We start from the raw sequence: 18,531 nt of genomic DNA on the forward strand, positions 1-18,531 counted from the left end.
ATAGTTAGAGAACTGACTACAGTGTTTTCTCCTGCTTAGTGTGGTCAGTTTTTGATAGGAAAGCAAGGGGACTAGCAACTAGCAGATACACCAGGGATTTCACATAAAGAAAGCAATACAAAAAGAACAGGATAATTTCTCATACAAGTACATGGTAGAGCTGGGTCATATCAGCAATATGAAGCATTGAGGTAACATACGCTTTAATAACACAGTCTGAAGACGTTCTGTAATCCCTAACACATCATTACATTCTTTGCAAACAATGTAAGTATCTGAATTTGACCTGCTATCAGCCTCTTTCAGTCCCCGTACAACAGGGCTTGAATGTGAAATGCAGAAGCAGTACAAGAAGCCAATCAGTTGATGTGCTGACAAAAAAACATAAAGATAGAAGGTGAAAGAAGAGTGACAAAGAGATGAGCTCATCAGTGTGCTGCTTCTCTTTTCACTATCCAGTCAAAAGCTAAGGAGGGTCCAGAATGACCTGGGCTCACAAAAAAGGGGAATTTGAATGATGCTGTCCATCAGACTGAGGACATCTTGTGGCTACAAAAGTACTACGGAGAACATCTGTTTAATGAAACTGAATATTGTAGAAAAGTCTGGTTTTGTTATTTTATCTTTTAAAGGGTTATTCCGTTTTAACGTGTTGTCTTGTTTTGTGCTGGAGTTATTCTTTAAAGAACTCTATAAAAAACAAGAGATCTCTTTCAGAGATCATGGAAGGCAATTTACTTATCAGTATATTCTTTAGAGATATGGGTCTCTTATTGATAGCAGTTTATGGCAATCTTTTGCAGCAATGTGCTTTACTCACTCGAAAATGGAAGATTCCTGCATAGTTCTTGTCAAAGCTCTGTTTCCCAGGGACCACATTGGTGAGAATGTCCTTGTGGAAGGTGACTGAGGCCAGTGCAGCCAGGAACCAGCAGTTTTCTGGAAAGGATAGACGGTTTATTAAGAATTTAAGATGACAAGGTCACATAAACGTATAAAGGAGAAGAGCTGCTCCATAGAGGAGAAACAAAGCAGTGACTCTTAGATGAGAGTCAAGAAAGTGGTGGCACCAATGTTGGGGTTCCTAGTTGTACATCAAATATCCTTTGGGTAACATTCTTTTAAATTAACAAGATTATTATTTTTATTATTATTATTATTATTATTAGGAATAGTAGTAGTAGTAATAATAAAATACATAAAAAGATAATCTGATGTCAAGGCTGTTCGAATTCCAAATGCATTTTCCAGGAAAAGTATTAAAGCCTGTTTTTCATGCAAAATACTATATTAAAGATGATGAATTATACATAGTGAGTCTTCCACTATTAACAGATAGTGTAGTTATAGGTGAAAACTCAATAAATAAACCAACCACTAGCTAATTATACAGTATGTTGGTGGCATTAGCTATATGGCCAAAATGTTGGGGTCATCTGACCATCACACCTAACCCTATGCCAAAATGTATGTGGACACCTTTCCAAATGATTGAGCTTAGGTGTTTCAAGTGAAGAGTACTGGTAATGCAGGAGCATGCAAAGACATTTTGGACAATTGTTCACTTCCAGCCTTGTGGTAATAATTTGGACCCTTTTCTTTCCCAGCTTTACTATCACCCTATCACCCTGTGCACAAAGCCAACTCCATGGTTTGACCAGTCTGGTTTGGACAAACTCAAGTGGCCTTCACAGAGCCCTGAACTCGACCCTACTCTACACCTAGAGATTGGTATGCCAACTGCGAACCAGGTCTTCTCATCTAACATCAGTACCTGACCAGCTTTTTTCATGCATCATCTAGGGTCACTATTTACTTTCTAGATTGAAATGCCATTTTAGAAAGGCACAATTATGTAAATCCCGATGGCTGTAAAGTTCTTGCAAACTTGTAAAAATTTTCAAAGTGCAAATTTATGAAGTTACTGAGAGTTCTACTTTATTCAATACAAAACTGATTAAGTGTGGGTCTTTGACATATTAGTACCTGTAAGTCCTTGATGAAGATCAAACCTGCTGGCATCATCAACAAAAAACTGTGGATTCTTTACCAGCTCCTGTAAAAACAAATGAGGTTATTCTATTGCAATTGGCCTGACTTTTCATCATGTTTATAGTGCAATCATCACTTTATCTTCCCAGGAACCCACAAATATCAGGCTGGCTTTACAAATGTGTGTCCCTTTCCGCACTGTAATAATTACACAAAGATCTCTTCCTTAATTAAAGTGTGTCGGTATCCAGATCAAGTAATGAAAGCCGTAAATATTAAATGCTGCAACAGCCATCGTGGCGCAATTATTCCCTGCGGAGTATTAAAGCCGAATCCCGCAAGAATGTTTGGGTTATATAAAATATACAGATATAGTGGAAAACAATTCAAAAGGCTGACTTTTAATCATCGGAGCATTTGCATTAAAGTTCTGTGTTTGCCGACATTGTGACTTTGTTTGAATTCATTAAAAACTGTGCAAAGCAAGCGAAAGCTAACCCTTTCCTGTCCTCTAATAGCCGATCTCTGAGCTTTTTTTGCTGTTGTGGCTCTCTATGCAACTGCACCCTTACATACTCTGGTAAGTGTGAAAATGAAAAGCAGAATTTGATTGGTTGCCTTGACTAACAAATAGATTACCTGTTAGACATTTTAGACACAAAGATGTCAACATTCAAACTTTCAAATTTTTCCCTGTAGCCAAGACCATGTATCCAAGGGCTTAGGCTTTGCTTATGTGAGTGGTACTGAAGGGAGCCCAGAGCAGCATTTTCCGCAGGAGAGGTAAATATGTCCTTGTAATTATTATTGCTGTTAACATAGCTTTAACGTTAATGATTTGAGTATGGGAAAAGCCACTTTCCTTTAAAAATTGGCTGTAAGGTATATACTTGCTATACATCTACCTTGGTAATATTTAATGCTATTAAATAATTTTTTTTTTTTAAATCAGCAGAAAGGTATTTGTTTCTCAAACTGACCAAAACAACTCCACTAATGTAACCTCTTGATGCTAGACTCACACATAAATGGAGGTGGGCTTTAATTAGTGATCAATCGATATTGTTTTTTTTAGTGCCGATACCAATACCGATACTTTGGTCATCGGATATCGGTATCGGCTGATATTGGCCGATATTTTCGGACATTTAAAAAAACAATTTAAATTTTTTTTTTTTTCACAGGTACTCTGGTGGAGGGATCTGGGGGTCTAAAAGACACCAAACCTCTCCTCTGCACTTAAAAGCATTCAAAACGCCAAGTTTGGCTGTTTTCAATGCTTGCATTTTTTTGAATTTGCCGCCGGGTACCTGGAAGTGATGTCATGACATCATTTCCAGGTTTTTTACATGGGGACCCGATCAGAGCCGAATGCAGCTTTGATCGGGTCTTCTCTTCGGCGGCTGTGCAGGTAGGATGCCCGGGTCTCCTGGTGGGACAGGAGACCCGGGCGAGCCACGGAAGGCGGCGGGAGGGGGGAGATGTCCCCTCCCGCACCTTGTAATGACAGCCGAGCGGCTTCTCAGCCGCATCGGTTATCATTACAAGACAGCCGACCATCGGCTATGGACGCCGGTACCGGGGTGATGCCTCTAGCCGCAGGCATCACTCCGGTACAAGCACTTTCCCGAAATATCAGCAATATCGGTAACCTCAGGGTAACCTCAGGATATATCGGGGAAAGTGCATATCGGCCCTCTATATATCGGCTTTGCCCATAATCGGTCGATCCCTAGCTTTAATACTCTTCTGTCACATATATGCATCCATTGATCAATGCTGGGCACTTCCAGTACAGTGACAGAGTTGTCACCAACAGCTTACATTCACTATTTATAATCTAAAGCTGGGGATGGGCTCCAGATTATGTGATCACAATAATAGCCAATCACAGCGCTCATATGATGGGGAAGCCTGACCTTGCTCCCAGGGTTACATTCTGGTTAAAGGGCTGTTGGCAAGGGATTCATTTCTTTGCAAGCCATAGCAACAGTGCACTGTTTTTGTGACTTTCCCAGATTCCACAGCTTTTTGCCATTGACTCATCACTTTAACCCAGAAGTCTGCACGGCCCCATTTGAGAGATTTGCCTTTACATCATGTCTTTAAGACCCAACAGGAGGTAAAAGGAAACTCTCCAAAGTAAGATAAACCCCATCTTGGATATCCATTTCAAGAAGTATTCCCTCTATTCTTGTTCTGGTAACAACACCAAGTTTTGGATTTCAGCACTGGTAACAAATGTTATTGGATGCATCAAAATTAATATACAAAAACTTAAGACAAATATGCGAATATGAATATAAAACCATACCATTTCAATTCATCTAACTGAAACTATTGGCTTTTTGGTTTTAAATATGACCCCAAGGAGGGGATATTCTACTGATATCATATTGCTATGGAGATGTCCTTAAATTTTTTCTAGCCCTACTTTTTGGGATTTTCCCCCAACTTTTATTGGGATAAAGTTGTATTTGGACCTCTTAGTAATGGTTTAAATTTTTATTACATTCTCAACATTCCTTCATAGGGGTCGCATGAGCTGCGGCTGACTGACCTCCCATTTGATGATGCCTGCATAGTTCTGGGGTCAACAACACTTAACGGAGCCAGTAGCATGACACCAATTATCTTTTTGGCTGTCTATAGGGGGGAGTATTCAGACCACCACTGTAAGGGAGGCATTCTTCCTACTGACCACCATTGTAAGGGTTCCCCAAGACCTGAACATTTTTTTAGGGGTTCCTCAAGGGGAGGGTTTCTTAACCAGAGTTTCCCCAGAGGTTGCTAGGGGTTCCTTGAGCAATGAGCAATTTCAGTCCCTTACATAAGTTCCCACTGACACCATTGATCTTTTTAGCTATCTGTAAGGGGGGATTTCTTCCAGTGTAAGGAACATTCTTTCCACTGACCATCACACTAACGTATCTGGAGTCGTAGAGATAGTAATTTTTAGCAGGGGTTCCCTGAGACCAGAAACTTATTTCAAGGGTTCCTCTGTGTTAAAAAAAATAAAATTTGCTCTAGGGTAAAAAAAAAAAAAAAATTCACAAAACAATGTATTCTTCTCCTAATGATGCTATAGACTAGAGTTGGGGAAGAAACCCCTGTACTCCTGGGCTCTGTAGCAATTGTCCTTATTATCTTATGTTCTTGCTATGCATTTAAAATCCCACTGTGCATTTACCTGGGGTCTTTTCCACTCCACACATGGCGGTAGTTTTCCTAAGAGGTTTCCGCTGCCAATGGAACTCAGTTCAGCAGGGAAGGTATCATCAATAAACAGCTGCTTATTTTTCAGACTCTTCTCCAACAAGGTCTGGTAGTCCTGGCTCAGAAGCTTTTGAGGCTTTCTAAGTGTCCCTGTGCGCAATATTTGTTTTGACTTTTTCCCGCCAGAGATTAAGGTGAGACGAGGCATGGTGGCTAGAAGTGAGGCCTTGGGACAGGCAATTTGATTCAGGCCACCAATCAGATCGCTCAGGTCAGCACCGAGCTTCAGTCAAAAAGTGTTCAATCAGGTTCACCAAGCAGCAAAGTGAAGGGGTGTTAACACAGGACCATGCAGGGTAATGTTCAGGCTGGTCTGTAAACAGAGTTATTGAGAAGTATTAGTATACAATGGATGAAGTAAAGCATATTTGACTTCTATTATTTGCTTCATTTTGTTCTGTTAAATATACTTTTAAAAGAGTTTTGTTATATCTGTTCGATATCGGGACAAAAAAATACAGTACATCCTGATCCTGCCAGAAATCCATTAAGATGATAACACCCTGTTCTCTCTGTCTCTGCTGTACTCTAATCATTACCTACTAACTTTACACAGAACAATCCCCTTCACCATATGTTATGGAGAAGAAAAGAGGGGGGGGTGTTCTGTAGTCTTGTCCTAAGGTGACAACACTGTTCCTCCATAGATGCAGCACAGTGACTAAGTGTTGTCACCCTAGGATTGGAAATGTGTTACTAGCAGAATCGCTTGGTGACAATAAAGTACAACTGAAGGCAAAACTTTTTTATTTTTAGTGTTGGCTAGAGGGGAGAGTGATTAGAACACCTGTCAGGTTTTTATTGTTTTCTGTGCCCCTGTTAGGGTTTCACCCTCTCTTATTTGTCCTGCTTACCATTATCATTGAGTAAATGAAAATCCTAAAGTTGTTCCCCAGAAAAGTAATAGAGGGGAAATCTTCCTTTGGTGACCTGGGAGTCCCCAAGAATTTCCCTTGATTTGCAGGGGTATCATCTCACTTCCTGTTTGGCTATGGGACAGGAAGTGAAGGAAAATCTCCCCAATGGGACACAGATGGCAAAAAATAAACTAAGGGTGGACATACATGGGTCGAAATTTTGAAATCATTTTCTTTCGAGAATCTTATTTAAGAATATATGTTCAAATTTCACACCATTAATGGACCGTAGCAACAGCCGATTTTCGTGCGGTCATCGAATTTGAGTGGTTGGGCATGTTGGAAATTTTCTAAAAAACAAGCGATTTTCTAATCTATGATGGGAGAATCATGCGAGAAATAAAATTGAAAAAGAAATGCGCATGAGTGCAAGAAAAGAAAATTCCCGGAAAGAAAAGAAGATTCCCCGTCATGAAAATTCTTTTCTGTAGCAATATGAGGTGAATATGAAGGCTTGGTTGGTCAAATTTCGAAATCAATGGTGGCACCATCGGATCACAAAACGCACAAAATTTCTGATTTTCGAAAGAATATCCTTTTGAAAGTCGACCCATGTATGACCAGCCTAACAGGGGTTATGACTCTGCTTTACTCTATCGGGAAAAAAAAAAAAAGTTTTGGTTATTCTTTTTACTTTAAAGAAAAAAAGCTTTAAAAATAAAATGAATGCAGCCATTATATCTAAGGACTGGTAAGCTGCAAAATATGACAGTTTTCTTCTTTGCATGTACAATGATAAATGCATTCCTTTTATTTAATAAAGACCTGCCATGGCTATAATTAAGGTCCACATAGGGCTGAAACATGGAAGCAAGGAAGGACACTCGTTTTTTTTAATCTTGTGTTTTATAAAGGAGTATTGTGATCACACTAGGCTAGGGTGTGCTCGTCACCAACTTCATAATGCTGGAAAACTACTTTTTTTCCTTTATTTATTACTGGATAATTGTACATTTGATGCAATTCAGACTGAGAAGCCTTCATGTACTGCTACAGCATGACAAGTAGAATAAAAAATAATAAAGCAATGTAATCTAAGTGTGTCAGTAGTTAATCCCTTTGTGTGACAATATTGTGATCAGCAGACCTTGTAAAGGATCTGTTATGAAGTGTTTATCATTCCCCGTCACTAACGTCAGCTCCTCACTAATTCCTCTTTTACTATATAATTAGCAGCCCTGAAAAGCAAAGATCTGTAAAGTCAATGCATTTCTTACACATCTGCATGTTTGGCCTTATTTTATATCAGAGCAAAGAACTATGACAATCTGTAATGTCTAGGAAAGTGTAGCTACCAATCAGAATTCATCTTGTGTGGGTGGTTGCTATTGGTTATAAAAGAAAATATATATATATATATATATATATATATATATATATATATATATATATATATATATATATATATATATTATTATATAAATTTTTTTATTTCTAAATCCTATTTATAGCCATTTTTAGGTACATTTTTAACATTTATTTTAAAGGCCACTTTTAGGCTGCACCAGGTGCACATGTGACAACGCAGAGGCACACTTGGGAGAAAGTTTTGTCACTCCATAACAGGAAGTGTCTTAAAAAGGACCTACATTGCAGAATGACCAGGTATGAATTTGATGTGTATGTCATGCCAACATTTATTTTTCTTCAATTTGGATAGAGTGGGGGGGGGGGGGGTTATTGTTCTTGTTAAGTTTTACTACTATCCTTGGGTCCAATCGAGAAATTTCTTCACTTCCTGTGCCATCCAGAGTGGCTAAATCTAAAGACCGCACATTTGTTTATAATAACTATTTAATAACAATTAAAAAAAAAAAATTGTATTTATAGCAAAATTATTTTTAAGTTTTGGATGGAGTGTGGAGCAGTTAGATTCTCTGTGGAGATTTGGCCCCCTGTTTGTCCTGGTGACCTCACAGAAAATTAAAAGTATTCCAAAATTTTACGGTTGTCACCAGAACAAGCAGTGGAGAGAAATCTTCCAATGAGTACACCTGTTCCAGTGACAACTGCCTAAGAGGGGTTTTATTTAATATTTTAGAGATTTTCTGCTGCATCCCAATGACAAAGGAGAAAAGAGATCTACGCAGAGTGTGGATGCAGACAGCGTAAAACAAAACTGACAGAGGTTATAATCCTTTGCAATTTATTTATATATATATATATATACTGTATTAGTGTATTTTATTTTTTTTATGTTTGGGCTATTCATGTACATTACCTTTTTTTTTTACTTTATTCCAGTGAGAAGTCATTACGTCACCAGAAGAAAGTCTGAGCAATGGCGGAGAGGCAGCGAGGTGAAGGATGGATTCGGATTCCCTTTGTGACTCACCGATCAGGCACGTCACAGAAAATTGTGTTTACATGACTTACTACACAGTACGATCCAAAAAAACACAACTCCTCACGTGTAGCAGCAGAATGTCACCTAGAACTCGGTGCACTTTGGGTCCCGAGATCCGAGTTTTGGTATGAAATAGTCACGATTGTGAAATCCCCTTTACGGTATGCAGTCACTAATTATTGTGTAATTCCCCCTCTCAGTATGTAATCTTACTAACCAATTTTTATTTTCCCTTTCTTCTGTGCCTGATTGATTTGTACTGTTTGCCTCTCTTCTGTCTTTAAAAAACATTCATTTACATTTTGATTTTTTTTTTTTTTATTAGAAAATAAAATAACATTTTCCCAGGAAGAGCTTGTTTACGTCAGCAATAGCCCTCTGATGAGCGATTTGTGGTTTGACAGGTAGTGGGAAACCTTCTCACTACCTGATTTAACCCCTAAAAACTCGCCCCACCGCACTACAACTGTGCACATTGAATGCAGTTGTGGGGCAGTTATACTGCAGCCCCAGTCATTGGATTGGCTTGGGTTCAGTGGGTGGTACTGCCTGTCAAATGTGTCAATGTAATAACATTTGCTGCACCATGATGCAAAGCGTTCCAGCCATGGCATGTGCATACCCCCCACATGGCTGCCTTTGGAGCTTAGGAGGGCAGTTAGGGGGTGATAAAAATCCAACTGCAAGTGTAAACTAGGCCTTAAGGTGTTTGTAGAGGACTTCATAGGTAGAGGTATGATCTGCTTTTTAACCCAAAGGATTGGCAGAGTGCCCAAGTTTCAGGGAATGAAGATGGGGGGGAGTAGGGATAGGTGGATAGGTGAGATTGAACATTTTCGTTTTGGCAAAAATCAAGCTGAATTACACTAGTACTGGCATTCAGTCCTATATGCATTCAGGGACATATTTTGTACTTTGAGAAAACGTCCCTGAGTCAGTGGTGGAACTACCAGAGTCACAAAGGTCCCACTTCGAGTAGGCCATGGTGTTCCTCCACCGAGGGGGGCCTCAAGACCACAGCGTTTCACACTGCTGCAACCCCAAAGTCATGTTTATTGCCCCACTTGAGACTCTCCTCCCCCGGGCAGCCCCAACCAAGCTGCCCCAGCTCCCCTCAACTGTCCCCTGCTGGCCATTTCGGGAACCGGGATTCAGCCGGTGAATAGAGAGTACCAGGAGCAGAGCTTCAGCCTGGAATGGGGGAGGAGGACAGGAAGAGGGAGAGTGGGGGGGGGGGGCAGGCAAGTTGCTGCACCTTGGGCCTCTGGTTTGTACTTGCCCCCTGGGCTAAAAGCTGCCAGTCTGCCCCTGGTAGGGGTTGATTTACTAAAGGCAAATAGACTGTGCACTTTACAGTGTGCAGCTGCTCCAGATCTTAGTAAACGAGGTAAAGCTTCACTTTGTAAAAAGTACCCAATCACGAGCAAGGAAAATAAAAAACACAGCATTTTTGCTTGCACCTGATTGGATGATAGAAGTCAGCAGAGTTTCTGCTCATTTATTAAGCTCTGGAGCAACTGCAGAGTGTAACTGCACTTTGCAAAGTGCACAGTCTTGTTCCCTTTAGTAAATCAACCCCATAGGCTTTTAGACTGCAGTCACACCCCTTTGCGTTTTGAATCGCAGGCAGATTTGCCACAATTCTGCCCACGATTTCAAAGCGCAGAGGTGTGAATGACAAATCCCAGAAAACACATTTGAGATGCTATTCATTTAACTGGTACCTAAAATTTCAGTGCAGTTCTGCCTTAATAGTTTGGTGATAAATCACGCTGCAATTGTGGCAACCCACATCATGTATAGCTTGTCCCCCAAGTTCAGGAGCTACTTCTGGGCGACACGCTTCACGCGATGCGGGTTGTTGTGATTTATCGTGCGACAATTGCTACAGAACCGCAACGCGATTTTAGGTGCCATTCAAATGAATTGCATTTAAAATGTGCTTTCTGCTATTTGTCATTAACATCTCGGCGCTTTTAAATCGTGGCCAGAATTGCGGCAAGTCTGCATGCAATTTAATGCGCTGAGGTGTGAATGCAGTCTTATGGAGTTGAGTTCAGGAGCTTTGGCAAAAAAACAGCAAAAGCTCCTAAACTCAGGTTTAGGAGCTTTAATGTACATGAAGCCTTACACTGTTCCAGCTCTTACTGTGGAGTACAGAACACCTCCCACCTATGTTGTGGAAATGAGGCGTGGGGGATGTGTTCTGTAGCCCTGTGCTAGAGGGACAACGCTGCTCCACCGTAGATAGAGTACATTAAAGAGGAGTTCCGCCCCCCAGGAAAAAAATTGAAAGTCAGCAGCTACTTATACTTTAGTTGCTGACTTTTAAATATTAGAACTTACCTGTCCAGGGTTCCCGCGATGTTGGCACCCAAAGCCGATTTTCATATCGACTCTCGGGTGCCGCCGCCATTTAGGGTAAGGGAATCCGGCAGTGAAGCATTTCGGCTTCACAGCTGTTTCCCTACTGCGCATGCGCTAAGCGCGCTGACATTTCTAACTGCCGCGGTGGAGAAAGAAGGAGGGGGGCCGAACTTCCGAGGGACAGCTCCGCCCTTCTGTCTTCTGAAAGTGGGGAAGCGTACCTGTCAAAAACAGCTACCCGTTCTCCCCTCTCCCCTGAAAGGTGCCAAATGTGGCACCAGAGGGGGGAAGGAAGCATATAAACGGAAGTTCCACTTTTGGGTTGTGTATACAATGTATAAACAGGCCAACATGAGATAATCGTATATCTGCTGACAATGGTATTAAAATGATGTTTCCACTAAATACTAGGGATCGACCGATTATCGGCAAAGCCGATATATCGGGGGCTGATCTGCACTTTCCCTGATATATCGGAATCGGCCCCTGAGGTTACCGATATTGCCGATATTTTGGGAAAGTGCATGTACCGGAGTGATGCCTGCGGCTAGAGGCATCACCCCGGTACCGGCGTCCATAGCCGTTGTTACAGGGAGGGGACGTTCCCCTCCCACAGCCTTCCATGGCTCGCCCGGGTCTCCCATCCCACCAGGAGGCCCAGGCAACCAGCCTGCGCGGCCGGCGAAGAGAAAACCAGATCAAAGCCGCATTCAGCTCTGATCGGGTCTCCTTGTAAAAACCCGGAAGTGATGTTGTGACTTCCGGGTACTCGGCGCCAAATAAAAAAAAAAATGACAGCATTCAAAACAGCCAACCTTGGCGTTTTGAATGCTTTTAAGTGCATAGGAGGAGTTTGGGGTCTTTTAGACCCCAAGATTCCTCCACAAGAGTAGCGGTCAAAAAAAAAATGTAAAAAAAATGTTTTTTTAATGTACGAAGATATCGGCCAATATCGGCCGATACCGATATGCGATGACCAAAATATCGATATTGGTATCGGCAATAAAAAAACTATATCGGTCGATCACTACTAAATGCACAAAGGAAAGCCACCTATTTCCCACTGCCTCCTATAGCTATAAGCAGGCTGTGCCTAATACTAAATCCAACCCTGATTGATTCCCTTGATCCTTGCACCTCACATGGCATCGTCTGTTGTGTCCTCTCCACTTACTCACAACTTCCTCCACTCCCATAATCCTCTCCTTCTCCACTTTTTGGCTTTCGCCATCTCACATCTAAATTTAATAAAGTCTACCTCCACACCCACTCGTCTCTCGTGACTTCACTCCCTCTGCCAACATCTGTCACGTTTCCATCCTTCTCAGTGACACATATTTGGCGCAAAAACAAAACTGTGTTAGTAATGCAGCAAACTTTATTAACCACTTCTGGACCGGAAGGATTTGCCCCCTTAATGACCAGGCCCTTTTTTGCAATTTGGCACTGCGTTACTTTAACTGAAAATTGCGCAGTCGTGCGATGCTGTACCGAAATAAAATTGATGTCTTTTTTTCCCACAAATAGAGCTTTCTTTTGGTGGTATTTGATCACCTGTGCGATTTTTATTTTTTGCGCTATAAACAAAAAAAGAGCAACAATTCTGAAAAATAAATATATATATATTTTTCACATTCTGCTATATAACATTCCCCAAAAAAATGTAAAAACCTAAATTTTTCATCCTCTTAGGCCAATTTGTTTTCTGCTACATATTTTTCGTAAAAAAAAATCGCAATAAGCATATTTTGATTGGCTTGCGCAAAAGTTATCTACAAACTAGGGGAAAGATTTGTCTTTTTTTTATTAGTAATGGTGGTGATCTGCAATTTTTAGCGGGACTGCGACGTTTGCTGTAGACAGATCGGACCCCAAACTGACATTTTTTACACTTTTTGGGGACCAGTGACATTACTACAGTAATCAGTGCTAAAATATGCACTGTTACTGTAATAATGACATTGTCAGGGAAGGGGTTAACCTAGTAGTGGGTGATGAAAGAGTTAAATGTGAGCCTAAGGGAGTGTTTACTGACTGTGGGGGGAGGGGCCCGTAAAATGACCATAGAGACCTGTGATCCTATATAGAAGGATCACAGGTGCTCTGTGATCATTTCAGAGAGAAGAACGGTCAGCTGTGTTTACAACAGCTGACCGTCCTTCTCTATCAGCGGGGAGCAATCACGGCCACTGGTCCTGTGTATCGGCATCCCCGCTGCCCTCCAGCACTAATACGTCGGTTCGCGCAGGAGGGCCAGCCTGCCACAGTAAATGCGGCGGGCAGTCCATAAACTGTTAAAATGACTCCAGACACCCGAGTATGTCACCTGCTGAGTACAGACGATCTAGGATGGTCTCCCTAATGTTGTGAAACGCATTTCCACCATGCTTTTATCTGGTCTGTAACCCAAATAGAACTAAAGCCAGACATGGTCAGGCAACCAGCATTTGTAGAGGCAGGACTTTGCTTCTTCATGTCAGAACCTCCAACACGGAGAACAGCGTGTAGCAGAGAGGTGACAGCATCAAATCTCACTCCAAGTCTGATGAGACTAGCGGACAGAGTCAGCAGTGCCTAAAGCCGGCCATGTATGAATCGAAATTTGGCAGGTGCAACAGGGACCAGCCGAATTTCGGTCCATGTATGGGCACTGTGATTGTACAATGTACCGATCGACTTCTGTACAACTGCCCTGTTGGATTTTCTCCACTCGATCAGCACTGCAGTCTATAGACTGCAGCACTGATCAGTCTATCCTGATGGTGGGGACCTCTCCCTGCTGTCAGAATACAATAGCTCAGCGTGAAGTTTCCCCCATTAACCTCAAATTTATGGATGGGGGAATTTAGTTAGTTGTTTTCGTTCAACACACAGACTCATCTATGGGCTACTTTAGATCCTATATTTCAAGTATACAGCTTCTAGGCTGCAGAACAGGAATGCCAATGCTCACTCACATATCAGGTATTGCAGTGCTATTTATAGATAGGGAGGAATTGGAGACAAAAGCTATAATTTTCAGGGCACTTCTTAGAAATAATTAACATTTCTATATGTTCGCTACATTCCATTGTTTACATTTTGTTTTATCATTTATATTTTAACAATTGAGAAGTTTTTATTTCTTCCATTGAGACAATTTCCCCTTACTTCCTGTCCTGGTGAAATCATTGTGATCAGCAGAAGAAATGAAGCAGAATCTCCAACCCAAGCACAGACAGCAAATATGGGGAAATTTGGGGAAATCCAAAATTTTACAGTTCTCATCTGAGCAAGAAGGGAGAGGAAATCCTCCAATAAGAGCTCCTGTTCCTGTGACCATTGAGACAGAAATTCTGTTCACTTTGGAGAGATTGCCTGCTAGTTCCTGTTGTGTCTCCAGGACACAATAAATAATGAGGAATAGCTACTCGTTTTAAGTTCTTCCACATGTAAATGACTGTTAGAGAACCTTTATTAGCAGTTACTTTTTTATTAAAAAAAAGGTCCCGGTTGCCCTCTATGTGGTTGGTACAGATGCAGATATCACATGGTGAAGTTCTTTAAATACAGACAGCAATAATGGCATGACATCCAGCCAATAAGGTTTGTGCTTGTGTGTTTGCACAGATCATATTTTTAAAAGTTGTAGCTTTCATTAAAAAATAATCCTTGGTGGTCCTGCCATGAAGGCACTTCCTGTTATGTGGGGACAACTCTCTGGCCCTGTCTCCCAAATGGTCACCTGTGTTGTCACCCTGTTGCATGCCCTCTAAATGAAGGCTACAAACAGCTGCACCGATGTACATTGCACAGGTAAGGTCCACTGTTGTAACCATCAGGAAACCCACCCTGAGAAATGCCATTAGGCCAGCACTGGAGAGCATGTAGATAGGAACAGGCTGCAAAAAGGCTGCAGAAGAATAACAGCACTGAGCTGCAACAAAGGGTGAAAATCGGTTGAAAAGTATTTTGTTTGTTTTTCTTGAACCACTTGCCGACTACCAGCTGCAGTTTTACTGCGGCAGACTGGCTCGGCTGCGCGAAATGATGTAGCTCTACGTCGGTCGCATACGTAGTGCTGGGTGGCGAGCGCACGCCGCCAGCGGCGCGTTCCCGCCCCCACTAGGCAGCGGGGATGCCAATGCACGAGGCCAGCGGCTGCGATTGCTGCCAGGCATCCGCGGTTGCTCCCCGCTGAGAGAGAAGGACAGTCACCTGTTGTAATCACAGCTGACTTTTCTTCTCTCTGAAATGATCACAGAGCGCATGTCATCCTATGTCTCTATGGTCATTTCACAAGCCCATCCCCCATACAGTTAGTAAACACTCCCCTAGGCTCACACTGAACCCTTTGATCACCCCTAGGTTAACCCCCTTCCCTGCCAGTGTCATTATTACCGTAACAGTGCATATTTTTAGCACTGATTACTGTAGCAATGTCACTGATCCCCCCAAAAGTGTCAAAAATGTCAGTTAGGGGTCTGATCTGTCCGCCACAATGTCGCAGTCCCACTAAAAAAATCGCAGATCCCCACCATTACTAGTATAAATAAATAAAAAAATAAAAATGACATAAATCTTTCCCCTAGTTTGTAGACGCGATAACTTTTGCGCAAACCAATCAAAAAACGCTTATTGCGATTTTCTTTTTTACCAAAAATATGTAGCAGAAAACAAATTGGCCTAAAAGGATGACATTTTTTATTTTTTTGGGGGGGAATGTTATATAGCAGAATGTGAAAAATATAGTTTTTTTTTGTGGCTCTTTTTTTGTTTATAGCGCAAAAAATAAAATCGCAGAGGTGATCAAATACCACAAAAAGAAAGCTCTATTTTCGGGGACAAAAAAAAGACATTAATTTTATTTTGGTACAGTGTCGCACGACTGCACAATTTTCCGTTAAAGTAACGCAATGCCGAATCGCAAAAAATGGCCTGCTCATTAAGGGGGGAAATCCTCCCTGTCCAGAACTGGTTAAGGGTATCTTTATAATGCATCACTTTAGCAAACTAAATGTCATTCAGTTAGGATTTATATGTACTTTAATTTGTAAAAATCCCACTTGCAAGCCTTCATCTAGAAAATGTTGCCCTTTTTATGCTTGTTTTGATCAGACCTGCTCTGGGTTCATACACTTAAAGAGTAGAATAACTGAAAAAAGTGAAGCTATCTTCTCTTTGAATAAGCAATCATGTGCAACATAAATTAAAAAGAACAACACTTTTGCTTGCACATTATGTGATTTACTAAAGACAAACAGGCTGTTCACTTTGCACGGGAATTTTCCCTTAGCTTAGTGAACATGATGAACATTTCATTTGCATAGAATTCCCTATTGCGTGCAAGGGGAAAAAAAAAATTTGGCTGCACATGATTGGATGATCAAGCGCGGCTGAAACTGTTCATGCAATATAAATCCTGTATAAAAATAATAATAAAAAAAATAAATAATAATAATAATAATGTTGGAAGTCAGCAGATCATCACCTCATTAACTAAACTAAGGGAAAATTCCCTTGAAACGTGAGTAGCCTATTTATCTTTAGTAAACCAACTCCAAGAAATGTGGCTTCACCATATTCACTAAGCTATTTGAAAATTCACTTTGCAAAATTTATGTATTCTACTTCTTAGTAAGTCAGCTGCATCCTTTCCACTTAACTGTTGTGAAATTGAAAGCTTGGCAATGTAAGCCGCGAATCGCGATGCACTTATTGACCCACCCACATCACTAACGTGGGGTCGTAATCTGCCTTTACATCAAGCAGCAAAAAATAGTTATAAAAATACCTTCACTATGGGGGTTATTTACTAAAACGGTATCATACAAAATCTGGTGCAGCTCTGCATAGAAACCAATCAGCTTCCAGGTTTTATTGTCAAAGCTTAATTGAACAAGCTGAAGTTAGAAGCTGATTGGCTACCATGCACAGCTGCACCAGATTCTAGTAAACCAGTTTTAGTAAATCTCCCCCTATGTTTTAGATCTAAAAGATAAAAAGAGACCCTGAACTGATAAAAAAAGGTACCTAATAGCTGCTTCATATTTAAATCTACACGTCATTTAAAAATGCTGAACAGGTACATTTTCATCATAGCTCTGTGTCTACACTTCACCGGCTGCATTGATATCCACCGCACATCCTACACTGTCTTTGAAATAAAGTATTCAGCTTCCTTTTACACACACACAACTATTGTTAATGTCACAAACATTACAAACGAGGTGTATAACCAACCCCCGGGGGGACACAGACAGCAACAGGAGCTTGACAGAGGTAGATTTTAATCCTTCTGTACTCTATAAAAAAAAAAAGTCAAGCTGTATATACACTCCACCTTAAAAAAGGGTGGTTGTAAAAATAAAAAATACTAATTTATAATTAGGTTAGTAAGTATATGTTGGGACTTTTTTAAGGTGTCCCTGGGAATTTAAATAAATTAAAAAAAAAAATATATATATATATATATATATATATATATATATATATATACAGTAAATACATTTTAAAAAAATGTATATATGTATATTTATTTATTTATTTTTTTAAATCTAAAAAATAAATTGGTGCTTTGTTCAAGTATTTTCCTGTGGCCCACTTATTTTTGTACAAAGTCAAGTTCCTCATGCTCTGTATTATGACTAACCATATTTTCTACATGTTTATCGTCTCTAAAAACAAAAATGACTTTTGGAAAAGCCATTAAAATCTATTGAATAAAAAAATAGATAAATAAATCTGTGATAGTTCCTATTTATCAGGTCATGGAATACCTAGTAGTAGTTGGTCGCATTCATTTGGACTTGTTCTGTAATGTTGAAGAGGTCTCGCTACTCGTCCAAATAGCGTCCTCAGTTCTAAACTACGAGCACTTATGTAAATCCTCCAATTCAAAATATACAATGGAGCAAAACAGCAACCAGCAATATAGGACGCTCAAACATAAACAACTCAAACTACAAAAAGATCCATTCTAAAAACAGTATACTAGACTATAATAAATCCAATAAAAAAAAGTTATGAACCGAGGAAGGGACAGACCTGGTTGGTGAATTCCGTACTTTGGTGTTCAGTTAGTTCCAAACGAGTTTTCCAGTGTTTGCTCCACAATAACTGAATCACACAGCTTATATACGAGACGTGACGTGCCATCTTATTATGCGTGGCTCCGCCTTCTGTTACCTGTAATTAGCATCCTGTTTCATAATGAAAAATGAGCTTACAGGACAGGACGGTCCCTCCCTCCGTAGAATGTAACCTTGCTTTACAAGTCACATCTTGTGCAAGCTGGGCTCATGGCAGACTCATAAACCTAGAAAGTAAAAACATTTCTGTGTTAGGCATACAATAGTAAACCAATGTTGACTTGTTGTAAAATAAGGAAGATCTAAGGAAGAAGCCTGAGAAATCCTAACCCTAGACAAAATATATCATTACAAGTTCTAAAATTCTCTAGTGCAAAGAGGAGAAAGAATATAAAGATAAAAGATATTTAAATCTGTGTAGCCGCTAGCTTGAAAAAAAACCTTAATCCTTCAAAGGGTTAGAACAATTATTTTTATTGTTTTTTTTTTTTTTTTTCTTTTTTACTAAAGGAGTAATATTCAGGGTTTGTATTTTTGTATGTGACCCAGTGCTTGGCCAAAG

At 40.4% G+C, this 18,531-nt stretch overlaps 1 protein-coding gene across 1 annotated transcript in view; it reads right to left on the reverse strand.

Annotated features, from left to right (window-relative positions):
• The window catches only part of CAPN14 (calpain 14), a 56,471-nt gene extending 38,483 nt beyond the window's left edge, over positions 1 to 17,988 (reverse strand). Inside the window, exons 1-4 of the mRNA XM_082252139.1 lie at positions 17,926 to 17,988; positions 5,183 to 5,581; positions 1,987 to 2,056; positions 821 to 939 (exon numbers count right to left, since the gene is read on the reverse strand). Of these exons, the coding sequence (XP_082108265.1) occupies positions 821 to 939; positions 1,987 to 2,056; positions 5,183 to 5,416 (423 nt within the window). The 5' untranslated portion in view covers positions 5,417 to 5,581; positions 17,926 to 17,988. The remainder of the gene's footprint in view (positions 1 to 820; positions 940 to 1,986; positions 2,057 to 5,182; positions 5,582 to 17,925) is intronic.
• Positions 17,989 to 18,531: the final 543 nt, after the last annotated feature.

The sequence above is a fragment of the Pelophylax lessonae genome (genome assembly GCF_965119305.1).
Source record: "Pelophylax lessonae genome assembly, chromosome: 3".
Classification (NCBI taxonomy): domain Eukaryota; kingdom Metazoa; phylum Chordata; class Amphibia; order Anura; family Ranidae; genus Pelophylax; species Pelophylax lessonae.